Consider the following 27,832-nt stretch of genomic DNA (forward strand, 5'->3'; position numbering starts at 1 on the left):
TCACACAAATCTGGTCCACTGCTACATGTTAGATTTGAACTTTATGGTCATTTCCCCATGCTCTGTTTTTTGGATTGTTTATTCTTTTACAGTACTTTGATTTTTCAGTTTTGGCTTATGAGGGAGTTTGCTCAACATGAATCCAAAAATGCTTTGCTTACACCACTTCTGAGAATTAAAAACAGACATGATGTAAGTATCAATGTTGATTATTTCAGAACAAAATAAAACATACAAATTGTGAAAAGTTAAAAGCAAATTGGACCTTAATTTTTTTATATACGTAGAAGTTGTGTAAAATTTTATGAGATTGGTTTGTAAAAGCAGTAATTCTCATTAGGTAGTAACCTTTGCATTTAATATTTTCTCTCTTAAAAATCACATACATTCCTCTTCAATTACTGTATTTTTCTAACAAATTTGATCAGTATGTATTGTCAATCTAGATAATTGGATAATTGAGCCCTCCAAAATCTATTTTCCCTACTTTGCTATGCACAGGGGTCTCATTTCATTGTTAAGGCCCCTCAACTAAGAAAGTTATTGCAAATGTATAAAAAAAAAAAGTAGTTTACTTTTGCAGTTGTTAAATGTATATCCTCAGAGAATACAATTTTTTTCATATTTCACTATTATGGATCAACACAAGTTATACACATTTCTCATATTGCGATATCTTGTTAAGGATTTCATAATCTATAGCATTATCTAGAAATCAATATGCAATTTTTTATACCAATGCTAACACTGATGTTTGGGGACTTAAATTTAAAACTACAGTTAACTTCACTATATGCAGTTGCAGTTTTTTTAAACCTACAATTTGTGAACACAACAAATCATAAATCCTAATATTTGTTCTGGGCTTCTGTTGTTCATGGCAACAAAATTTATCCTGCTATGGAATGGAATAAGAATCTGTTGTGTATTAAAGAATTACTCAATTTCAGCCTCTAAATATAGGCTTTGCCAGTTAAATATAGTTAGTTTAAACTTTTGCTTTTTCTAACTCCAAAGTGGGGGGGGGGGGCAGGCAGACCCTTAACAAATGTTTTCAAACAGTGAGAAATCCTTACCCTGAAAGTATTCATGCCATTAATATGTGAAGGTATTAGGGGAAAAAATAGTACATAACTTAAGTCTTTTTTCATACTCCCAATGGTAGCAATTAATGTAACACAACTCTTAAGAACCAAAATATTTTATGTGTCCAGAGTACTCTTCTATCCGTGACAAAATGAGAATGTTTTGCAAATCACTCAAGAATCACACACAGGGGAGAATGGAGAAGAATCCAGGGATGTGCCATAACACAATAGTCTGAAATGGAGCCAGGGAGAAGAGTGGAAAGAATTATGCCTATGGCAAGTGCAAGTTCATAAAGTGGCTTTCCACTACTTGCAACATATGGTGTATAAGGCACTTCAGCAGTCCATCCACCTCTCCAGCCTTATCTCTTCTTCCCTTCCACTTTACATTTCCTTTGCACTTTACACTCCAGCAGTAGTGAATTACTTTTAATGCTAGAGAAACACCTCCTAAGCTTTCTGACTTTGCATGTGCCGTGCCCTGGAAGTACCTATACTCTCATCTCCACTCCTCTGCCCCATGACTTCATGATGAATTCCTTCTTCCATGTCATCTAAAATCCCATTTATATGTCATCCTCCCCAATCTAGACAAATTTAGGCCCTTCCTTTCCTATATTACTTCTTATGTCAGTATTTCTTACTTCCTTTCCAATATTATTATGCATCTACACAAGATACAGAAACAACACATCAAAACCCTTACACGTTATTACAAATACTTATTTACACTTCTGCCTCCCCAAGATTATGAATCATTACGGGCACAGACCATTTTGTATTCAACTTTATAAGCCAGTTGCCTAGCATAACATCTGGCACACTGTTGGCTCAATAAATATTGGCTATTCTTGAAGAGAATTCTGAAGTTTATTCAACTACCAAAGAGAGTGCATGCCATTATACCCAGACTTGTTATTTATCCTGCAAAAATCACATAAATTGATAACATATCAACATAAATATATCTTTGTCAGATGATCAGATGATTGAAATATTTTCTCCCTAAGTCTGTTTTGGTCCTTGAGAAATCCAAAGGTCTTCACTCAGAAAAATTTTCAAAAACTATTTGTATGCCGTAAAACACAAGTGTTCAGTAATATTAGATCCATTCTGTGGGGAAAGTTATAGGCGATTGTAACTGGCTACCGGTACTGGTATGATGACTATTGTGTATACACACACATGCATGTGCACACACACACACACTTTCAGATATGTGTCCCATCTATTCCCCCAATGAGACAGGAGTTGGATCTATATCTTTTATACTGCTTTATTTCTGTGCACTATTCCCCACACACTATGCTCAACAAACATGTAATCCTGGTTCTAATGACAATGGTGGAGGTGGCAGGGAGCCTGCATTAGTGAAAAGAATATTACCCAGGAGATAGGACTCATAACTAGCTTTGAGAAAAAGTAAAAGAGTGAAGTCATTGTCCTGACTGAGTTTATATATAACTGAGAAGATGAAGAGGAAGTAAATATTGTGAGGATCTATTATGCATGACCCAGATTGGGCACTGGATGTAAATTATCTAATTTAGTCCTCACAAAAACTCTGTAAGATAAGATCATTGTTGTCTCTATGTTACAGGTAAGGAAACTCAATAATTTGCTCAAGAACACACAGCTAATACATGGCAGAGCCACTATCAGCATCTAGGTTAAGGGCCCACATTATCAACAAGTATTCTATATGGCAAGCATTTTGTATGTGAAATCTGAAAAAAGAAACTTAAAGACTGATACTCAAAATTGTATATATCCATCCCACTGATCTTCAAACAACTACACAATATGAGTTTATTTTCATAACTGTGGCTTAATAGCTTTGCAGAGAAGGCAGTAAAATACAATGAATTAGAGCTCATGCTCTGGAGTCAAGACCGCCTCAAATGCCATCCAGGCTCTACTTCCTAGCAGCTGTGTTTCCATGGTTACTTTATTACTTCCTCAGAACTTTAGTTTTTTATCTGTGAAATACAGTAATACTGTATTTTAGAGGGTGAATATAAATTATTTAATACTTGCAAAATCCTTAATGAAGAATAAATACCACTACTAGTAATTAAAGCAACAAAAGCCAATGAACAAAAAAACTACAAAAAACAGCATTACTTACAGAAGCCAGTAATCTTCCATCTTCCTTCATGGCAAGATAGCGGTTTGCACAGACTCCTTTGATGGACACAACCCCTCTCTCTTCTGCCTGAAGTTGCAGTTTGACTGTAAATAATGGGGGAAAAATTACCTTTGTAGCATCACAGAAAAAACAGCCATCTACACACTTATGCAATATAAAGACAAGAGCAACCGGCTAATCCACTCTGGAGGACTGGCAAGGTGGAGGGAAAGGGGACCGGTGTCAATTAGATCATACTCGGATGAGACCCAGATGCTCTAGAGCATGAGTGCTTCCAGATTCCCTTCTCACTCTAGTGTCAGTGAGCAGAGAAGAGTGGCAGAATGGGGAAATGTTTTCCTTTGATGTGTAATTAGTCTCCACTTGGCCTGTTAACTGCTTACATATTTTTAAAAAGTGAACATATTTTTAAAGTACATAAAAATGTAAACCACTTGTAAAAATTTCCACACTACTGCCTAAGTTTAAGCTTTTTATTTTTTTTTTTTAATGTTTATTTGAGAGAGACAGAGAGCAAGAGAGAGAGACAGCACATGTGCACATAAGGGGCGGGGGGCGGGGGTGGTGGTGGCAGAGGATCCCAAGTGGGCTCTGTGCTGACAGCAAGAGAGCGGATGAGGGGCTCAAACTCACAGAAGGCCAAAATCATGACCTGAGCCCAAGTCAGGCGCTTAACCATTTGAGCCACCCAGGTACCCCTTAAGTTTAAACTTTTTAAGTTATTTTTAACCAATTCTTCACAAATAAAATATAATTGGTCACTATTATCTTTTGGTTTGTTTTTCCTTGAGTTTCTTTTTTGTTTCAAACTTTTCTGTAAATTCTAGTTAGTTAAATAGTGTAATATTGGTTTCAGGAGTAGACTTTAGTGATTCATCACTTCCATGTAACACCCAGTGCTCATCACAACAAGTGTCTTCCTTAATGCCCATCGCCAATCCAGACTATCCCCCCATCCACCACCCCTCCATGAACCCTGTTTGTTAAGACTATGTTTATCTTCCCTTTTTCCTTCCCCTGTGTTCATCTGTTTTTTCCTACACATCTTATTTCTAGCTTCCCTCTTTTAAAATTGTTTATTTTTGAAAGAGAGAGAGAGACAATGTGAGTGGGGAAGGGGCAGAGAGAGAGGGAGAGAGAGAATCCCAAGCAGGTCCACGCTGTTAGCACAGAGCCCAACGTAGGGCTGAAACCCCACAAAACTGTGAGATCATGACCTGAGCCAAAACCAAAAGTAGGACACTTAACCGACAGAGCCACCCAGGCGCCCCTAGCTTCCCCCTTAATACAATACCAATGCATTTATCTTTCTTGAAAGAGGGATTGTGATGTATAGCTATTTTAGTTTGCAAATATCTATGTAGTGGAAAACTAAAATGCTCATACTTAATTTGCTTTTACAACGTGTTGAAAGATTTTCAGAATGTAAGATCTTGAAGAGGGTGACCTGTTATACTGCATTATCAGTATTAAGCAGACCGTAGTAGGAAAAAAAAATAGGTATTACATGATTATAATTATGCCATAAGAATAATTATCTAATTGATTCAAATAAAAATGAAGTTAACATCTTCTGTTTTGCTATTCACAGGCAGCATTCTCCTGCCCAGAACAGTATTCTCCAAAATGTATTTTGGCAAACAGAGGTTACATATAAAAAACAGGTTCTGGGGCCAAATAAGTTTAGGAAAGTCTTGGTTAAGCCAAGTTAACTCTTTATTACCTTCTCACACCTTTGCTTCTTATAACTTGCCTTATAAGTCACCATAAGAGGGTATACACCATTAGAGGGTAAGTATACATTGTTTATATAAAATTTACCTGGTGTCAGAATGAATTTTTGCATTCAACATATCTAGGACATTCTCGAGAACAATAGAAAAAAAGCAGTAAATATTCAAACATTTAGAAATCAGCATAATATTATTTAGATAACATTACAAAGTAAGTTAATTCTCACAGGCATTTCCAGGTAGCTAGGGAAACATGGCATAAAAAAGCAATGTTTGAAAGATTCTGGAATTATTATTCACTTTGTTAGATATTATTATGTCATATAATTATGTTTTAAAATTTTCTCGATCAAGAAGAGCAACATACAGGTAAAACAAGACATAATATCTGGAATTAGCTTAAAAACATTTTAGCAACCAAAAATAACATATTCTAGCAGCCAATCATTTTTTTTTATAAAGTGGGCAGGATATTTTTGTTATTATTTTTAAATAAACATCTATTTTTTAGAGAGTGTGTGTGAGTGGGGGGAGAGGCAGAGAGAGAGAGAGAGAGAGAGAGAGAATCTCAAGCAGGTTCCATGCTTAGCGTGGAGCCTACTGCAGGGCTCAATCCCATGACCCTAGGATCACGACCAGAACCAAAGTTGAGTCAGATGCATGACTAAGCCACCCAGACAACCCTAAAGTGGGCAGGATAAATAAAACAAGATTGACTAACCTATGTCAATAGTTATTAGAAGCATGGGAGTTTATTATTCTATTTGCACTAGTTTATGTCTTTTTAGTCTGTTGAACATTTAATGTGTGATTCTCTTCTGTGTATCAGTCATTATTAGATTCCAGACAGCACAGCATTAGGTAAGCCTGCAGTTACCAGGCAAAATTGTTCTGCACAATCTTACAAGGCAAAATGAATATAATCAAAACATAAAAACTAAACAAGTTCATAAAGCCTTTTTCACAATACAGGGAAATGTAGAAAATAAGATTTATTTTTAACAAATATAACCAAAATTATCTTAATGATTATGAGCAAAATCCTTATATACAACTCTAAAGTGATCTAGATAAGCCATATTAATTATGAACGCATTTATATTTCTTTTTAGCTCAGAAGGTTGCATAAAGGCTCATGAGGCAAGATTGCATAATCACTATACTTTCTTCTGGTGCTTCATCAATAAAGCATAGCCTAACTCTAGCCCACCATTATTAAGTGTGTATTAATGGTCATAAGGGAGATTATGGATAGTAATCTCAATAACCAGTGGCCAATGCCAGTGACTCAATACCCAGAGTAACATCATTGATTGATTCATCAACCTTTTAGAGATTCCTTGGGTATTATTCCACACTACGCAATTATCACTCAGTAAGTCACTAAAAATTAAGTATCAACTGTAGATGCTTAAAAAAATGTTTCCACTGCCAAATAATTATAGGCACTTTAAAAATAACTACAGCCTAAAATGACAAGTTGTAAAGCCATAAAAGTCATAAATTTTCTTTAAAAACCCATTAAAACTGAAATGCAAAGTAACTCAAATGAACTAAATTCCATATACATATGATCCCTTCTCAAAAACAGAAATGACTAACTGCTTTTATCTCTGACAGAGGAAAGAATAAACCTGCCAAAAAGGGAAGTATGGAGATACCAGCTGAAATTTTACTAACTCTTAATAGCTGTTGATGTGAAGAATTAGAATTCTGAGGAGCTCTAATCAAAGAACAACTCCATATCCACCTGCTGGTTCTCTCTCACAGAGCTTGCACCTAGTGGACAACCACCACATATCAAAGGTTGGGACAGAACAGAAAGACTGAGAAATCTTCCTAAAGTACCTTAGGCCTTTGCTGAGTGCAAAGCAGCAGACCACTGAAAGAGGGGGGCAGGACAAAGCTAAAGAAGATTCCTCTGACAGGCACTGAGCTGTTACCAAATGCAAAGCAGGATCAAAAGAGCTCTTCCAAGATAAAGAAAGCCAAGGGTTGAGTTCAAGAGTAAGGCTAACCCCTGACCTACCCAAACAGTTGGCAGCTGGCTATAAGGCAAACTAGAATACAAAAAATCTACTCAATTAACCCAAAAGAAGAAAGGAAATGAGAACCATAAGGACAAAGAACAGATGGGGGAAATTAGAAAACAAATTCCAAGATGGCAGATTAAACCATACCAATAAAACATACCAATAATTACCTAAAAGCAAATGAATACATTTAAAAGAAAAAATTCTCAAGATAAAAAAGATTTAACTGTGCTGTTTACAAGAAAAGCACATTAAATACAAAGACACAGGAGTTGAAAGTAAAAATGTGGGAAAAAAATATAAAATGTACACCCTAAGTGTAAGAATGCTGGTATGACTATATTAATATGACAATGTGGACTTCAAAGCAATAGTATAAATAGAGATGAACAAGGTTATTGCATGATGCTAAGAGGGTAAGATACATCAATACATAATAATCTTAAATATGTAGATAGAACAATAATAGAATCTGAAAATATCTGAAGCAAAAATTGACAAAAGAAATGAACAAATCAATAAGTATATGGAATATATAAGTAACATCTACCAACTTGACCTGATTTTTTTTTTTTTTTAGATCAGGTAGCTTTCATTCACCTGAGACTTTATTCTCCTATTAACATCATAGTCTTTTGAAAACTGCTAAAAAAAATAAATAAATAAACTGCCAGCATGGTAAGCTAGCTTATGCTTATTTGCCTAGTAGACTTGAATTGTTCAAATCAATTACCTCCAGCTAACAAGTTCTTTTTCCAAAGTCACCATGATATTAATATCAAGGGCTTTTGTCCTACACTATTGGGTGCTTCTGGTTCCTCTGTTTTCTTTAACAACCTGTAATATGTAGTAATTCACAGATGATACAATTCATTTAAAGTGCACATAAAATTCAATGGTTTTATTATAGTCACAGAATTGTGAAACCATCATTACAATCAATTTTAGAACGTCTTCACCATCCCATATGCTTTAGTACTCACCAACCATGTCCCCAGTACCACCATCCTCAGCCCTAGGCTACCATTAATCTACTTCCTGTTTCTATAGATTTGCCTATTCTGGATATTTCATATCAATGGAATCATGCAATATGTGGCATTTTATGACTGGCTTCTTTCACTTAGTATAAGGTTTTCAAGGTTCATGCACATCGTAGCCATTCTCAGTACTTCATTTGTTTTTATTGCCAAATAACATTCCATTGAATAGATGAACCACATTTGATTTACCCATCCATCAGCTGATGAACATTTGGTCTGTTTCCAATTTTTGGCTACTCTGAACTATGCTATGAACATGTTATGAACATGCTACACAAACAAGATTTTGTAGACATATTTTCATTTCTTCTGGATATACACTAAGAAGTCAAGTTACTGGATCATATGGTGACTATGTTTAATCATTTAGGAACATTCAGACTATTTTCAAAGCAACCATTTTACATTCCCACTAGAAATTGAGGGTTCCAATTTCTCTACATCCAGACTACATTTGTTAAATTCTGTGGGGTTTTGTTTTGTTTTTTTCTATTTCTGTTCTTGTTTTTATTATAGCCATCCTAGCTGGGTATGAAGTGTTATCTCATATTTCTGATATGCATTTTTCTGATGGGCAGTAGTATCAGGCATCTTTTCAAGTATTCATTGACTATTTGTATACCTCCTTTAGAGAAATGTCTATTCAGATCCTAGGCTCACTTTAATTAGGTTATCTTTGTATCAATGAGTTGTAAGAACTCTTTATATATTCTACACAAAAATCCCTAATCAGATATCTGACTTGCAAATATTTTCTCCCATCATGTGGGCTGAATTTCCACTTTCTTGATGTTGTCCTTTGAAGCATAAACATTGTTAGTCTTCGTGAAATCAAATTTATCAATTTTGTTCTTTCATTTTTTGTGCTTTTATTGTCATATCTAAAAAAACACTGCTTAATCCAAGGTCATGAGGGTTTACACCTTAGCTTTTCTCTTGAGAAATTTAGTTCTTTCTCATCCATTTAGGTTTTGAGTCATTTTGAGTTAATTTTTAGTATGTAGTATGAAGATCCAACTTTACTCTTTTCCATGCAAATACACCACCAAATTGACACTTAAAGGTCAGTTCACCCAAGCAGAATATGCATTCTTTTTAAGGAATATGCCCAAGAATAAATTACGTATTGGCCATAAAACAAGTCTCAGTCCATTTAAAAGGATTGAAATCAAACAAAGTATTATATTAGAAATTAGTAACAATACGTTATCTAGAAATCCCCCAAATATTTGGAGATTAAGCAATATATTTCTTAAAAAACACACACAGGTAAACCACAAGGGAAATTAGAAAGTATTTCTAATTGTATGACAATGGAAACTCAACATGCTTAAAGGGAAAACTATAGCTTTAAGTGTTGATACTAGAAAAGCAAAAAATTATGAAAATCTAAGCTTCTACCCCAAGAACTAGAAAAAGATTTTGCCAATATTATTTTACTTTATGTATATTTTTATTCCTATTCCAGTTAGTTAACGCAGTGTTATATTAGTTTCAGGTGTACAATATAGTGATTCAACACTTCCATACACCACCCTGTGCTCATCATGACTAGTACACACCTTAATCCCCATCACCTATTTCACCCATTACCCCAAGCCCCTCCCCTCTGGTAGCCATCAAATTGTTCTCTATTATTAAGAACTACAAAAAGATTTCTAAATAAGACTTCTAATCTCAGGCCCAAAGTAATAGCAGAGGGAATACTTACTATGTAAAAAGTATACACTTGAATATACATGGAGTAGAAAACTAACCCAGAGTTAGTTAAAATATTTTATTTTCATATACCTTTTGACATTTTGGATTTTTTCTTGGTTGAGCATATGTTACTTTTATAAGAACATAACAATGCTAACATTGTCAGTTTTAAAATAATCTAGAATAAAACATAAAGTGTGTACCATGTTAAACATGACTATGAAAATAATCACATTTATGAGTTAAAGAGGGAGTGGACATTTCTCAATTAAAAGAAACATAAGAGACATATGAATAAACGCAATGTGTAAACTTTGTTTGAATCCTGATTAAAGCAAGTATTTTTTTAAATTTTTGTAAAAAAATAAAAGACCATAGGGGAAATTTTAAAACTAGCTGGATATTTTGTGCTTCTAAGGGAATTTTTAATTTTTTAGGCATGAGAATGGAACTGTTACTATTTTCTTAAGGTCTCATAGCAATACATATGAATCATTTATGTATCTGATATGTACTAATACATACATATCACTTATTTATTTATATGATCATTCTTTAAAATTTTTTTTAAGTTTATTTATTTTGAGAGACAGAGAGAAAGAATGACCAAGGAAGGGACAGAGAGAGAGGGAGAGAGAATCCCAAGCAAGCTCCAAGCTGTCAATGCAGAGCCGGATGCAGGGTTCGAATTCACGAACCATGAGATCATGACCTGAACTGAAATCAAGAGTCAGACACTTAACCTAGGCTGAGCCACCCAGGCACCCCTACATAATCATTTTCTAAATTACTTGATGAAATGATATATCATCTAGTATATACTTCAAAACAATGCAGTACCAGGGAGGGGAAAAAGAGCTAGTGAAGGTACAGATAAAACAATTGGTCATGTGATGGTAACTGCTGAAGCTGGGTGATGGATACATAGGGTTCATTATACTGGTCCTTCTATTTTTGCATATAACTTAAATTTTCTCTAATAAAAGGTTTTGTAGGTTAAAAAAGAACAAAGCAAGTAACCAAAGGCAGCTCATTGGGCAATTAGTGTTAATTTGGTTGGAAACGTATTGAAGGGTATTTTCTTAGATAATTAGGCCTGCTATAATACAGATACCATAGACTTGATGACTTAAGTAAACACTTATTTCTCACAGTTCTGGAGGCTGAGGAATCCAAGATCAAGATGCTATTAGCTTTGGTGTCTGGTGATTTAAACAGCTCTCATCTCTCTGTGTCTTCACTAGGGGAAAGGGGCTAAGGAACTCTGCGGGGTCTCTTTTTTAAGGATACTGATCCCACTCATAAGAGCTCTGTCCTCATGACTTCATCAAGTCCCAAAGGCCCCACCTTCTTTTTTTTTTTTCCTTTTAATTCGAATATAGTTAACTTACAGTGTTAGACTAGTTTCAGGTGTACAATTTAGTGATTCAACAATCCTATACATTACTCAATGCTCAACAACATAAGTATATATTTCTTTTAATTTTTTAAAATATTTATTTTTGAGAGAGAGACAGAGCACAAGCAGGGGAAGGGCAGAGAGAGAGGGAGACTGAAGCAGGTTCCAGGCTTGAGCTGTTAGCACAAACCCCAACACAGGGCTCCAACTCATGAACTGACCATGATCAACTCATGATCATGACCTGAGCCGAAGTTGGACACTCAACTGACTGAGCCACCCAGGTGCTCCTAGATTAGTATAGTCAATCCTCTTGACCTATTTCACCCATCCTCCCACGCACCTCCCCTCTGGTAACCATGTTTGTTCTCTATAGTTAAGAGTCCATTTTTGGTTTGTCTCTTTTTTTCTTTATTTCTTAAATTCCACATGAGTGAAATCATATAGTACTTGTTGTCTTTCTCTGATTTTGCTTAGGATTATACTCTCTAGCTCCATCCGTGTTGTTGCAAATGGCAAGATTTCATTCTTTTTTAATGGCTGAATAATATTCCATTGTGTGTGTATACACAAACCACATCTTTATTCATTCATCTATCGATGGACACTTGGGTTGCTTCCATAATTTGGCTACTGTAAATAATGCTGCAATATACACAGAGGTGCATGTATCCCTTTGAATTTGTGTTTTTGTATTTGGGGATAAATACCCAGGTGTGTGATTATTGGGTCATAGGGTGGGTGGTTCTATTTTTAACTTTTTCAGGAACATCCATCCTGTTTTCCACAGTGGCTATACCAATTTACACTGGTTGATGTGACTATTTTTGTGCCAGTACCATACTGTTTTCATGACTACAGCTTTGTAGTATAACTTGAAATTGGAGATTGTGACACCTCCAGCTTTCCTTTTTCAAGATTGCTTTGGTTATTTGAGGTCTTTTGTGGTTCCATACAAATTTTAGGATCCTTTGTTCTAGTTATGTGACAAATGCCATTAGTACTTTGATAGGGATTGCATTGAATCTGTAGATTGCTTTGGGCAGTATGGACATTTTAAAAATATTTGTTCATCAAATCCATGGGCATAGAATATCTTTCCATTTGTTTGTGTCATCTTCAATTTCTTCATCAGTGTCTTTTAGTTTTCATAGTCTTTCACCTCTTCACTTAGGTTTATTCTTAGGTAACCTACTATTTGTGGTGCAATTGTAAATGGGAATGTTTTCTTAATTTCTCTTTCTGCTGCTTTATTATCAGTATATAGAAATGCAACAGATTTCAGTTCTGAATTTATTTATCAGTTCTAGAAGTTTTTTGGTGAAGTCTTTAGGGTTTTCTATATATGGTATCATGTCATCTGCAAATAGTGAAAGTTTTGCTTCTTCCTTACCAATGGATGCTGTTTATTCCCTTTTCTTATTTGATTGCTGTGGCTAGGATTTCCAGTACTGTGAGAGTGGACATCCCAAAGGCCCCACCTTCTAATACCATTACATTGGGGTTAGGACTTCAATGTATGAATTGGGTGAGAGGAGAAACACAAACATTCAGTCCACAATAGGTATAAAAACTATGTTTAATGTTCCAGATAGAGTCCCTCAGATACTCTACAGATTCCATACAATGTGAAATTCCAGCTAGTTCTCAAAAATACTGAACAGTACGGTCCAGTGAAACTAAATTTGGTTGCATTCAAGTTAGATTTTTAGTTGTCACTGTTCCATGTTACACTGGCTTCATGGGGAGGAAAGATACAATAATCATATGTCAGATTTAGAAGACTCTTAATAAGTAAAGCCATTGGATCTTATGACTTAGAATAGGCATTAGCCAAAGACACGTTTCATTTGCTGGAAGGAGAGTGGGGAGAAGGGTTTCTTAAAGAAATAGTTTTAAATATTAAGTATGTTAAGATAGGAAATGAAAGGAATTGCATTATATTCCATATAAAGAGTACACTGTAAAATTTTCCACACTTCTCAGGAAAGAAAATATAACAAGCAGACAAGCCTGCGAAAATCTGTTCTGAAAAATGGAAGATGACTTAATCATCAACTCTTCTGAACCATAAAAATGATTGATTCTGTCTATGTCTAACCAGGGAAGCGATCACCCTCAGCCTAGTTTCTGGAAATGTAAAATTTATATTTTTATACTTACATAAATGTTAAAACCTTGATTTTCACCTTACATAAAACAATACACTATTTTAGTGCTTCAATCCAGGTTTTCAGTTCTATACTTATAAAGTATCTACCATAGCTCTTAAAAAAAAAAGATATTTTCTCCATGAGAATACTATGAAGCTTGCACTTAAAAAGTACTTAATAAGTGATTATAAAATAGAACATTCGTTTTTGTTATATAATAAGTACTATTCTGTGGCACACACTGAGCTAGACTCTGGAATTATAATCTACTCTGGAAAACCTTCTGTGGTCATTCCCTCCTCCCTGCTCTCCTCAGTTTATGATAGGAACCTGCTCCTCTATACTCTCATATTATCCTGTTTTCTCCACTTGGAACAATTTTATATCACATGTATCTTTCTTTCCCTGACTGTAAATTTCTTGAGGGCAGGGAGATGTACCTTGCCCATCTCTACATCCCATGCTGTAGCACAATGCCAGGCATGTAGGATTGCTTAGTGAATGTTTGGTGGATGAAAGCATCTCATGCAAGACAAAAATGTATGAAGAAACAATTGCAGCAATGCTCTTGGTTTCATACTTGAGTTTTATACAGGCTCTATGAGAAGTACAGAAAAGGACATGTTATTAGATGTCAGGAATCTTTCTAGGAGGGATGAGATTTCAGCTAAGTTTTAAAGGGTTAGTAGGAAATAATTTCATGAAGAAGGTACATGGTAGGGAGATAAGGAGGAATGATATTCCAGGTAGAATGTCATTACAGAACTGAGGTATGAAATAAGCCACATTTGTCCAAAATAGCCAAGTCCTAGACAGCTAAAGCAATCAGCAAAATGCAGACTGAGAGATTAAAACACATATTTAAAAAGCAAAACTAAAGTAGAATACTTAAGGATTCCTATCGATACGATGAAACAATAATACAAAGAAGTTATTAAAATAAAAATCTATAGGAGCACCTGGGTGGCTCAGTCAGTTGAGTGTCTGACTCTTGATTTTGGCTCAGGTCATGATCCCAGGGACATGGGATCCAGCCCCACATCAGGCTCCATGCTGCACATGGAGGCTGCTTAAGATTCTCTCTCTCTCTCTCTCTCTCTCTCTCTCTCCTCTGCCCCTCTCCCCCTCTTGTGTGTGCACTCTTTCTCTCCAAAATTAAAAAAAAAATCAGTTCACTTTTATTGAGAAGGAAAGGGACTGTGATTGAGACACAGGACATGGGCTTCTAGGGTGGCTGACAAAATTCTGTTTTTTGATCTGAGTGACAGTTACAAGAATGTTCACCTAGTAATAATTCATTAAAGTACAAGATGTTTTATATGGTTTTCTGTATCAATGGTATATCTATGTTGTAAAAGCAAAATTACTACACTAAAAGACCTTTTAAATTGGGCCTTGAACACTGATTTAACCCAGGTCATTACAGCAAGTTGGAGACCACTCACTATACTGAGTTTTTGAATGCACAGAAATCCACAATTTTGATAAACACAGACTAAGCTTATAATTCAACTTTCTTTTCTGTTATAGCAAAAAAACAAAAACAAAACAAAACTACAAACCACAAAATTGATGGATCTCATCATTAGGCAAGACCTTAGTAGTAAATTAGTCTCATCAGTGTACAATTACATTTTAAATCCTATCTACAATATCCATGAGAAACAGCTGTCTAACTTTTACTTGAAAATCTTCAGCAAAGGAGAATTTATACAGTCTTTCTAAAATATTTGGTTATGCAATCAAAGGAACAGAAATTCTGATCATCATAAGTAAACAACGCAAATGCTTAAGTGCTCAGATTATTAGCACTTGACACATTTAATTCTGCAGTAAAACTAAAATGTCAAACTATTATTTCAGGGTTATTTCTACTGCTCAAAACATTTTGGAACTCTTTTTTTTTTTTTTTTTTTTGGAATTTGCCCCAGAATTTGCATTGTTTTCTTTTGAATATGCTCAAGTATGATAAATCTTAAACTCATAAACACCAATTTGTTAGAGCTGTGAAGGAGGACTTCAAGATCATCTAGTGTACTTTTCTCATTTATAAATAAGGAAGCTGACATTTAGACAGTTTTGTCCCTGGTGAAAGAATACCATTTTTGGAAACTGTCAAGTCAGTATTTCCAAGAATGGTGAATATATTTATACACTCATTCAATAAAGATTTTTTAGTTACAGCTATGTGCCAGGTACTGTGTGCTAAGCAATAGGAAGCACAAAGCAAAAGACAACATTGGTCTTTGACCTTGAAGAACATGCCGTATTGTCAAGGAGAAGAGCAATTGTATACACATAACTAAACAAGCTCAATACTTTAAGTGCCATGAGAGAAATACACACAAACTACCTTAAGAGTTCTCAGTAAGTGCATTTAACCCAGCCTGGGAAATTAATGGTTTCCTGAGAGCAGTGACAACTGAATGGAGACCAAAGGAATTAGAAGGAGTTAGGAAAATAGAGTACAAACCAAACAAAAGCATCCTTATACAACTTCCAAAGGAGAAAGGGAAGAACATTGCATATCTAAGGAACACCAGGTACTTAGCTATGGCTAGCACAAAGGGTGAGAGTGTTGTGTGTGCTGTGGAGAAAGGCATCATGGGACAAGATGAGGTGATGAGGCCAGAGGCTCTGAATAAAGTGTTAAGGAGTTTGATAGTGTGAAATAATGAGAGGTTTAAATGAAATAGCTGGTAAACATGTCAGAAATGAAGGAAATAGAATTAACAGGAGTGGATAGGAAGGGAATGAACGGAATGGAAGTAAGAGAAGGCAGGGAAGCAAGGAAGGAAGAGAAAAAAGAGGAAGAAAAGGAGGGAGTTCAGAATGAGTCCCAGGTTTCTCTACCTTGGATAACTGAGAGATTATTGAGATGGGAAATACAAGAGAAGGGACAAGAGAAGACAATGAGATGTGCTCCCTTAAGACATATTGAAAATCTGTGAAAAATCAAGACAGAGATATCCAGAAGACAGCTATATGAATCTGGAGCTCAAAAAATAAATCTAAGCTAGAAATAAAGATTTGGTAATTGTAGCAAACAAACGCCTGCCTTGGGCACAGAGGCTGTACCCAATCCACACAGGGAGCTATAAAATGGATGAGATCCTCCAGAACAATGTGTAGCAGGTGTGAACTAAGGACAAAGGAAGAATCTTGGTAAGTATCAACATTTATGGGAGGAGTGAAAGACGTAGAGCAAGTAAAGCCTGGGTAAGAGTGGTCAGCACAAGCAAGTACAGAAAGCTATGTATATACACATCTGGTAACTATAGCACGCGCGCGTGCACACACACACACACACACAGAAACTAAGGGACAAAACTGCTCTCCTTTGCAGATGGTACAATTTTCTACATTAAAAATCAAAGACTAAAAAACTCAATGTGAATTCTGGACTGGATCCTGGAAGAAAAAAAGGACATTAGTGGAAAAAGTGCTGGAATCCACACAAAATCTGTAGTTTAGTTAAAAGTAATGTGCCAGTATCAGTTCTTTTAGTTTTGACAACAGTGCCACAGTTATATAAGAAATTAACCTTAGGGAAAGCTGGGTGAAGGGTATAGGAGAACTCTAAAATCTTTGCAACTCTTCTGTAAATCTAAAATTATTCTTATAGTGTCACCTGGATGGCTCAGCCAGTTAGGTGTCTGACTTCAGCTCAGGTCATGATCTTGTGGTTCGTGGGTTCAAGCCCCATGTCAGGCTCTGCGCTATCAGCTCAGAGCCTGGAGCCTGCTTCAGATTCTGTCTCCCTCTCTTTCTGCCCCTCCCCCACTCACGCTCTGTCTCTCTCGCTCTCTCAAAATAAACAATAAAAAAATTTTTTAAATCATTTCTAAAGTATTTTAAATGTCAAAATAAAATACAAATGAACTATTAGAAATAATTGAGCCAGGTTGCTTGATATAAGAATATATAAAAATCAATTGAGTTTCTGTAACTCACAACAAACTGATAGAACATGTGATTATTAAAAAAAAAAAAGATAACATTTGTGGTAATAACTAAAGGTACCTAGGACTTTTATGGAGAAAATTATAAAACTTTATCAAAAGTCATTTTAAAAGACTTAAAAGGGGAGGTATGAATGCTTACAAATGAAAAGACTCAGTATAATTAAGGTATCACTTATCCCCCCAAATAATCCATAAATTTGATGAAATCCCATAAATTTGATGAAGGGAGTAGTCAAAAGTAGAGAACCAGGAAGAGTAAAAACCAAGTGAAGACATAATCTCAAGTGGGACCTTCAAAAAGCCCTTCAGGAGCAAATGGTACAAAAGAAGACCAGTAATTTGACCAAATAGTATTTAGTGGATTTAACCACAGTAAGAATTTGGGAACAGTGAATGCAAACAACTTCTTCAAGAAGTATGACTGAAATAAACCACAGAAATTAGAATGTAGTACTCGGAAAAAAACATGGTGTCAAATTGCATGCATTTTGGAGTCAAATGGAACAGGACTCTGAATCAGACTTCACCAATTGCTGGCTGAGCTTCCCTTCTCACCTGCACAATGGAAAATAGTTGCTATTACACAAGGCTACAGTGCAGATTAGATGATATTAGATCTCTCTCCATGTATAACAGTTTCAGTACACAGTAATCATCAACTATTTTGGCCTCCTACTGTACTTATTTCTTTTCTATTGCTTTGAGATTCAAGGAATTATATTTGTTAGGAAACCTTGTATTTGAGCATGAGAATATCTAGGAGACGGCAAATATGACCTACAAAATGTGCCCGGACATCTTATAAAAATATGTCATTTATCCTATATATAATGTCTTATCATAGTGAGGCTGATTCTTTACTTACAGCAAATAAGTTAATAGTTTCACTATTCTCAAACTAAATGATACTGCAAAGAAGACAAAGACATAGGATTTCTCAACCTGTCATCCCGTGTTTATTATTCATTCATTCATTCAAGTGGTATTGGTTGCCTGTTATATGTCAGGAATATACTAGGAGCTAGAAATACAACTGTAACCAGGATATACAAAGTCTCTGCCCTCACAGAGCTTACGTTCTAGTAGCAACTGCACAGCGCTCCTTTCATTGTGCCAGCATTAATGTTATTTGTCATTTAAGTAATTTCAAACTGAAGCAAACAGAAATTATCAATTTGGTACATGAAGACAATCAGTAACGCAGCTAATACTATATTTCAAAGTTCATTATATTGGTCTGCAGGTGACAAGTACTCATATTTCCTGGCATCCTCCTCCCAGAACACTGAACATATTTTAATTTCTTACTCATTCAAAACAAACTTTTAACTTTAAAACTGGGTGATAGAGTGTGTTAGCTTTCCAACAAAATTATGTTTTTGAGTTAAAAAAAAAATACACTGGATTAATCCAATTTAATCCTGAAGACCAGGCACTGAAAAAGCCTAGGTAACAAAAGAAACTCATTTGCTGAAAATGAAAGCCTCTTTCTCTCTCTCTCTCTCTCTCTCTCTCTCTCTCTCTCTATATATATATATATATATATACAAGTAGTATGTATATATATACGTGCATATATATATACATACATATATATATATGCACGTATATATATACATACTACTTGAGATAATAATCAGATAAACAAAGATCAGCAACTTAAATTTCTTCCTTCCTTTTTTTGTGAACAAAACACAAAAATGACTAACAAGTTTCACATAGTCCCTCTCATTAAGCTTTCATTTTTTACTTTCCTATAGTATAGCATCCCAGAACCCCAAACCCACATCCCATTTTCTTCACAACTGACTAATTAAAATTTATAGATGAGAACACTGGACACACAGATGGTTCTTTAAAGTTCTTAGCAACTCCTCAGTTTGCAAAGAAGATTAAATTGAATATAATATGAAAGAAAATGGGAAGGAAAAAAAGAAGCGTGGGAAGAACCTTAGAAATCCATGAATTCCAGGGCACCTGGGTGGCTAGGTCAGTTTGGCAACCCACTCTTGATTTCAGCCCAGGTCATGATCTCAGTTTGTGGAATCCAGCTCCATATCATATGCTTGGGATTTTCTCTCTCTCTGCCCCTCCTGCTCGGGCTTTCAATCCCAAAATAAATAAATAAACTTTAAAAAAAGGCGGGGGGTGGGGAGGGAGCACCTGGGTGGCTCAGTCAGTTAAGCATATGACTTTGGTTCAGGTCATGATCTCATAGTTTGGGAGATCAAACCCGGCATCAGGCTCTCTACTGTCAGCACTGAGCCCACTTTGGATCCTCTGTCCCCTTCTCTCTCTGCCTCTCCTCTGTTTGTTCTCTCTCGCACGCTCTCTCTCTCTCTCTCTCAAAATAAATAAACTTAAAGAAAAATCCAGAGATCCATGAATTCCTTCATTACTACTCAGCCAGGACATGGCTTTATGAACCCAAAAAATCTTTCTGTATATCAATTCCTATTTAATCAATTATATTTTAGTAGAAATTGTTTTTATTGTGGGACTTAAATCTGTATGACAAAATCTCTAAAACAGTTTATTTTATTTTTTTTTAAATTTTTTTTCAACGTTTATTTATTTTTGGGACAGAGAGAGACAGAGCACGAACGGGGGAGGGGCAGAGAGAGAGGGAGACACAGAATCGGAAACAGGCTCCAGGCTCCAAGCCATCAGCCCAGAGCCTGACGCGGGGCTCGAACTCACGGACCGCGAGATCGTGACCTGGCTGAAGTCGGACGCTTAACCGACTGCGCCACCCAGGCGCCCCTCTAAAACAGTTTAAATAAAAATAAGTGTAATATATTAAATCTGAAATAGCAAATTTCTTAGCATAATTATTTTTCTTTAAGCGATACCGTTTAATTTCCACAATCATAAAAAAAAAAAATGAAAATCTACAGCTGATTCATGCCAAAGACAGGACAGTTGCATGCAATTCTAATGCACAAAAACCTACAAAAGTCAATTTCCTCCAGTATCTCCTCTAGTGGATCTCCTACTTCATGACCTAAAATGGAAGCATTTGGGCTAGCTAAGCTACAGATAAGAGCAAGTGTAACACAAGGCCCAAATGGCTGTAAATATCAGATGATTCTCAGCTCTTCTAATAACACAGCTGCTTAAGAACGGCAATTGGTTTTACTTCTAGAGTGGCATCAGATACTTAAGTCAGATGGGTAGCAAGAAAGAGGGAAAGACTATTTGGTATCCTTAGGCATTCCAAAAGGTCCAAGTATAATACGGGGGTCAAAGCAGGGCTGCACGTAACTTCAAAGACGGAGAGAAAAGGAGACTTCACAGTCCCAACATCCATCAGTTAATAGTCACAACAGGTTGATAGGTAAAGAAAACACCTCCCCAGACGCTTTCACAGCTTCCAGTGGATCCAGACATAATCTGACTGTCCTAATGTCAGGGAGAAGCCTGAACCACTCTGCCACCAATGGCACTTCTTGGCCGGCATTGTGGAGGTGGCGTAATCAGGCAGGAAAATTCCGTCAACCACTGGCAGGGGCATTTTCTGGCAAGAATAACTGCAGTACCGATGTCTTAGTAATCTGGATTTCAGGACCCCACACAGTCTCTTGGCACAGCAACACAAAGCATCAGCGACAGCATGCATCTATAAATACAAGCGTCTACCAACAAAAGTCATCAACCCTATAAAAGTGTGAAGTGGTCTTTTCTCCCCAGAGGCCGACTGTTAGAGAGATGTTTCTAAAAATAACTTGGCCACAAAATTATAGAAATGGAGAATAGATTGGTGGTTGCCAAAGGTGGGGCTAGGGAATTGAGTGTGACTATAAAAGGGCAACTTGAAGACTCCTTGTGAATGCAGAAATGTTCTGTATCTTGACTGTGTCAATGTCAATATCCTAGTTGTGATATTGTACTAGGATATTGCAAGATGTTATAATTGGGGATAACTATACACAGAACCTCTCTGTAGTATTCCTTACAGTTGAATGTGAATTATAACTACCTCAAAATAAATAAAATTAATTTTAAAAAGTCAGCTTAGTTAAAATCTCAGTTAGTTTATGGGGCACCTGTGTGGCTCAATCGGTTAAGCATCTGACTGGCTCAGATCATGATCTCGCAGTTTGTGAGTTTGAGCCCCGCATTGGGCTCTGTGCTGACCTGCTTCAGATTCTGTCTTCCCCCTCTCTCTCTGCCCCTCCCCCACTCATGCTGTCTCTCTCTGTGTCTCAAAAATAAATAAAAACATTTTAAAAAGTTAAAAAATTTTTTTAATTTTTAAAAAAATCTGTTTAATAATTAACATTTGAAATAGGTATTTTCAGATAACATAGATTTCAGAGAAAAAATAAAAGCTAAGTAATGTAAAGAAGATGTAAAGCTTCCCATAGATATTATTTTTACTCTAACTTAAGTTTCCATGGTAAAATAGAAATCGAAGAAATTGAGAACCCACAGGTAGAACAGCCCCTAGACCAAACAAGCGGCCTCCACTGTATGTTGATATTTTCATTCCACAACTCATTGTTGACTCACTATGAGCTCAGTCCTATCTGGGCACATGAAATAAAACACAATGCAGCTAACCCCTGAATAACACAGGTTTGAATTGTGTGGTTCCACTTGCATGTAGAGTTTTTACAGTACAGTACTATAAATGTATTTTCTCTTCCTTAGGATTTTCTTAATAACATTTGCTTTTCTTTAGCTTACTTTAAGAGTACATTATATGATACATACAACATACAAAATGGGCATTGACTATTCATGCTATTGGTAAGACTTCTGATCAACCCTAAGCTATTAGTAGTTCAGTTTTTGGGGAGTCCAAAGTTACATGCAGATTTTCAGGGGGGAAGGGGAATCAGCACCTTTACCTTCCACAGTGTTGAAGGGTCAATTGTACAATACAAGAATCTGATGTAGAGTTTCATTTAATACTAAATTTTAATTTTATTCTAATAATCATAGGGCAAATACATGCAATGACTCAAAAAGGAATCATTTGATTATTTGAAAATTCTTTTTTTGTTGGTTTATTCTACTTCTCAAATTCTCAATTATTCAGAGGCTGATTATTGGTCTGTGGGCTCTCCTATCACCACAGGTTCTCAATTTCTTCCATTGTCTATTCTTCATAGCCTCTGAATAGTTCCACTAGAAAGAGAAGACAGGGGGCAAAAGGAAGAAATATGCTCAAACACCCCTTGTGCTACCTGTTTGTTGTCATTTTTATTAAGTTTATTTATTTATTTTGAGAGAGAGAGAGAGAGCATGCACACGAGCAGGGGAGGGGCATAGAGAGAGGGAGAGAGAGAATCCCAAGCGGGCGTCATGCTGTCAGCACAGAGACAGATGCAGGGCTTGAACTCACAAACCATGAGATCATGACCTGAGCTGAAACCAAGAGTTGGATGCTCAACTGACTGAGGCCCCCAGGCAGCCTCCTCTTTTGTGGTCATACTAAAACATTATGTGGTGGAAGAGGATTATATAAAGACAAGACAAAAAGATTTTTCTGTGCCTCATATAGCTGGATGTTTACAGATTTTTCCAGTTTTCGTTAGTAAAAAGAACTCCAAGAACTGTGTCTGTGAATACAGAACATGCGATCGTATCACATTTCTCTGTTATCTCCTACAATGTTTACTGAGTTAACAGGAAGCTCATTGGCCCCTGGGGCAGGCATCTGCACAACTTGTGAGGAGATTTCTTCCAGCAGAGGCATTCTGAGGCTGGAGGTGGAAGCATCAGGCTTTAGAAGAGCGGCTCTGTTGTTACAGACCAGCAGCAGACAGGCCTTTGAGGAAGTCAGTATCCTAACATGGAACAAACTGTTGAAAGTCGGACTTTCAGTCAGGGTTGGCCACTGCTATAGCTGAGAAATATTTTCTCTGAAAAATAACTGCTATTTCTAAGTTTTAGTTCTATAATACAAATCAATTCTTAAAAAAATCCTTAACCCCTTCAGTTTGTCTGAATCAATGGAGTCCAGGATTCAAGGAACACTATGAAAAGACTTGTACTAAAAGCAGTGTGGCAAACTCAAAGGCCTACAGGGACTATGCAAGTGAGAGAAGAGTGAAGCAGCTTGATAATAAGACTAAGGGGAATAGGGGGGATTGAGGATTGCCCTGGACCATGGGCTATAGGACACATACACCCAGCTAGTTGGGGGCTACGCAGCACCACCCAAGTGCAGAGTTTGAATCTCCTCTCCCTCCCTGGCCCCAACAGTCTGTGATGGGAATTTGGCTTGTAGGTCACCAACTTGACATCCACGTTCCAAAACCTATTAACCTGGCTGGAGTACCCTGAATTCACAAACAGCTCAGATAAGATTAACAAAAAAATATAAGCTGCCACAAGCAAGTATTTTTGCAATCAGCCCAACATACCCAAGAGATGGAGCACCTCCTGATTACAGCCTTTTCCTGGCAGTTCTTTCTTTTTGAATTGCTTTTGTGAAATGCTTCGTGGATGATCTGAGAGAGCCTGAGGTTTCTCTGAGTTAAGTGCCCCATAGAGATAATGCAATGAGCTTGTTTGGTCATGCTCCTCCCCTAGGGGTGAACGCCAATTAGCCGGACTGTTTGTGTTCCTGGCACTTCTTTCTGGATTGAAGAGTTTGCATTCATCTACAAAAATCACACAATTCAGGCAGCTCCAGAACAGAAAACAGAGCAGCAAGTGTGTGCCTGGGAGAGGAGGAGCTTCGGCGGGGAAAGGCAAGTAGGGGCACAGGGTGGGGAAGGGAGGCTGCCCAGAGTGTTCCAGTTATTTAACTACACTCTCCCACACAGTCATTCTATTTGACTGGTAAAATCATTAGGAAAACACCTTTCAAAGCAGGCTTAAGACAAGAGAGTTTTATTTGACTCTCATGAAAATAGCCCAGGAAGCACGTCTCCCAATCAGTGACGAGCATTGCTACAGCCTCCACTTTGGAAAACCCTGATTTCAGCCAAGAGCTCAAGGCCCATCTCCAAAACTTCTGAGGAGGCCCTCCCAAGGAAAATTCTTCCCTGCATCCCCTGCATGACATAGCTGGGTGGATTTAGTAGGAAGTTGGAAACAGCTCCTTTGCCTGAAAGTCTGTAGTAAGAAACAGGGCCCCTTCTTCAGCTGTGCTGAGAATTTTAAAGGAAACAGGATCACGGTTAAAGAAGATCATGGTTCCACCCTGCAAGAACGCTGCTGCTTTGAGGTCCAAGTTAGAAAAGTTAAGTGGACTACTCTGAAGTTGAGTTCTCTAAAACAGGATATTTGAAATTATAGCTAAAAACTGGAGAAGTGGAAAAGATTTTCAAAAATGTTTGCCATATCCTTATACAGTATCTTGATTACTGAGGTTAATATGATCATTGGTTTCACAAAAATACTATGCCCTGGGGGAGTGCTTGGGTGGCTCACTTGGTTAAGTGTCCGACTTTGACTCAGGTCATGATCTCATGGTTCATAAGTTCGAATCCCACATCAGGCTCTCTGCTGTCAGCACAGAGCCTGCTTCGGATCCTCTGGTCTCCCAATCTCTCTTGTTCTTGGTCTCCCTCACTTGCTCATGTTCTATCTCTTTCTTTTAAAATAAACAAACATTAAAAAAAATACTACGCACTGGAATGGAAATGAACAGTATCAAAATAATTCAGCAAATAACTGATTATGCTTGTTAAACCTTTTTAGGTTACTGCCTTTCTATGTTTATTACTTTATTTTCCTTCTTATTCTTTTTTTTTAAGTCTATTTTATTTATTTTGAAAGAGACAGACAGATAGACAGACAGCAGGAGTGGGGGAGGGGCAGAGAGGGGAAGAGAGAATCCCAAGCAGGCTCCACACTGTCAGCACAGAGCCCAATGCAGGCCTCAAACTCACAACCGAAACTGAAATCAAGAGCCCAGTGCTTAACTGACTGAGCCACCTAGGCTCCTCCTACGTTTATCACTTTAAAATGTTTCTTCAAAAGAACAGGAAGCTAGTCTATCAATGCCCTATTTTAAAATTTTTACCGGATCCAAAGGCTCATAGATCTAAAAAAGAAAAAATAAAATGGCTTTCTCTTCACACATTCCTCACATGATTTATATGCTCTACCCATAGAAGAAACAGGTACTTTTACTGTGCAATGTAACTAGCTAAGCCTTCATTCATCCCAGCCAGAGTCTCAATATTTAGAGTACATGTATTGAGTGCTTAACAAATGTCTATTTTTAATGGTGATTTCAAAAAACTGTATCTTTCTTCATTTAATATGTAAAAATACATCCTTTTATTTGACTTTGCTGAAGTTGTCTATTTAAGTTCATACATGCATGGATTTAACTAAGTTTTTATTTACACTCTTCATCCAACACACATTTATGAAGTACTCATTGTGTACAAAGCACAGCAATTAGAACATACACTAGAACATACACCTTGGCAACAATAAAAAAGACTGTGGGAGGAAAATATATGGATGTATGACCCAACTGAGTCAGGAGTAGTACAATTATCAAAAGACAGTTCAAGATTTGAAAATTTTTTTTAATGTTTATTTTTGAGAGAGAGAGAGAGAGAGAGAGAGAGAGAGAGACAAAGCAAGAGCAAGGGAGGGACGGGGGGTGGGGGGGACAGAATCTGGAGCAGGCTCCAGAGCCCAATGCAGGGCTTGAACCCATGAACTGAGAGATCATGACCTGAGCCAAAGTCACATGCTCAACCGACAGAGCCACCTAGGTGCCCCGAAGATTTTTTTTTAATTAAGGAATTCCACCAAAGGGGACTTAATTTCTAATCCCCTGAAATATCTGATCCCCCTTTTCCTCTTGATTTTCAAAAATACAAATAGCAACAATAAAATCTCTTCCACTTCATCTGGTTTTCAGGATTTTTGCTCTGCCTCCATATTGGCTGCCTCCACTCCTCTCTGTGTTCTAAGATATTTATAATGCAAACAAACTTTTTTTATTAAGTACCTTCTCTCCTCACTCTGATTCTGAAAGGCAAATGACATACAATAGTTAAAAAAAAAATGAGTTGTATAAATGGAGTAGGGTCTGATAAATAAGGGCCTCAGAAAAACAAGCAGGAACGTTAGGTTAGTACAAGAACTGTAAATATACTGCAGGTTCTTCAAAAAATGCATCAGATTAAAAGTGGTATTTAAAAAAAAAAAACCTAACGGGAAGTCTATTGTGGCTGCTCTTGTGTAAGATAATAAGCATGTGGACTTTGATGGTGGCAATGAGGGTGGAGAACAAAGGAATAAATGCGAGGGTTTCATGAAGTCTAAATTTTGGTTAAAAAAAAAAGAAGGGGGATAAGTTGTATTTATGTTTCAGCTTAGAAATATGAAAACTGAAATGGAATAATTTGGGGAGAAAGTTAATAAAATAAGGATATCCAGTTTATGATCCAGCACCAATTCCACATGCAGCAAAACAAAACAAAAACAACAACAAAAGAAAAAAAAAACAATGAATTGCTCATTTGATTGGAAGTGAAGTTATTTAGGTTCAAGCTAACAGAGTGACGTCCAAATGAAGATGTTTTCCAGACAGCAGAAATTTTGAAACTGGATGTGGTAGACTTATTTTGGTGGCTCAAATGAACCACACCTTTTGATAGTCATACCTTGTGTAGCCTCTCCCATACTGACTCTACTCTTGGGTCACATTGACTGAAGTTGGTCAATGCGACATTAGCAAACATGATGTAAACAGTGCTTACATATTGGAGCTTGCTCTCTTGGAAACTTTGCTCAGGAGATCCAGCCACTCTGTCAAGAAGCCCAAACTAGTCTCATGGAAAGACCACATGAAGAAATAAAGAGGTCTATAGGCTTCCAATTACCCCTGCCAAGGTGACAGACATGTAAGTAAAGCCATTTTAGATATTCCTTACCCAGCCACCATTTGACTGCAGATGCATGAGAAATCCCAAATTATACTAACAGAAAAACCATCCACCTGAACCACAGTCAATCCATATAATCATGAGAAATACTAAGATGGTTATTTTAGGCCATTAGATTTCAAGATGTTCGTTAGACAGCAGTAAATAACTGAAGCACTGGAGAGCAGATGAGATACAAGGGTACAAAAGGGAGATTCAGGAATAATAAACAGTCACAGCTAACAGCCATTAGGCCTTCCTATCTGACAGCACTATACTAAATGTTCCATCATTCTGTGTTAATACTCACAATAGTATTAACACAGTAGCTATTAGTTGCTAGCATCACCACTTGGTATATGGGGAAAATGGTATTTAAGGAAATTAAGCAACATACCCAAGACCATACAACTAGAAAGGCCCAGCTGAGACACAGACCCAGATCTACCAGTTACCTACACAAACATGAAAGATGAAGCCATGAGAATGACCTTAACAAAGTAAGAATAAAGAAAGGGGATGAGGGTAAGGGTCAGGCTAGGGAAAATAATCGTTTAATCACAGTTTTAGATTTTTCTCTAATTTCAAGAATAGCTATTCAACACGTTCTTGCTAATGAATCACGTCTAAGTCCCTATTTAGAAGGCAGTTCCTGTTTGTTGTTCTACCTCTGTACTTCCATTCTGATAACAACACATTTACAACCATCTATTGGCT

General features: G+C 36.7%; 1 protein-coding gene across 1 annotated transcript in view; it reads right to left on the reverse strand.

The window, feature by feature from the left end:
- Window positions 1-27,832, reverse strand: part of FGF2 (fibroblast growth factor 2) — a 59,830-nt gene that overhangs the window by 4,762 nt on the left and 27,236 nt on the right. The window contains 1 exon segment of the mRNA XM_030314481.1: window positions 3,217-3,320. Coding sequence (XP_030170341.1) covers window positions 3,217-3,320 — 104 coding nt within the window.

This window comes from Lynx canadensis, chromosome B1, assembly GCF_007474595.2.
Source record: "Lynx canadensis isolate LIC74 chromosome B1, mLynCan4.pri.v2, whole genome shotgun sequence".
Classification (NCBI taxonomy): Eukaryota; Metazoa; Chordata; class Mammalia; order Carnivora; family Felidae; genus Lynx; species Lynx canadensis.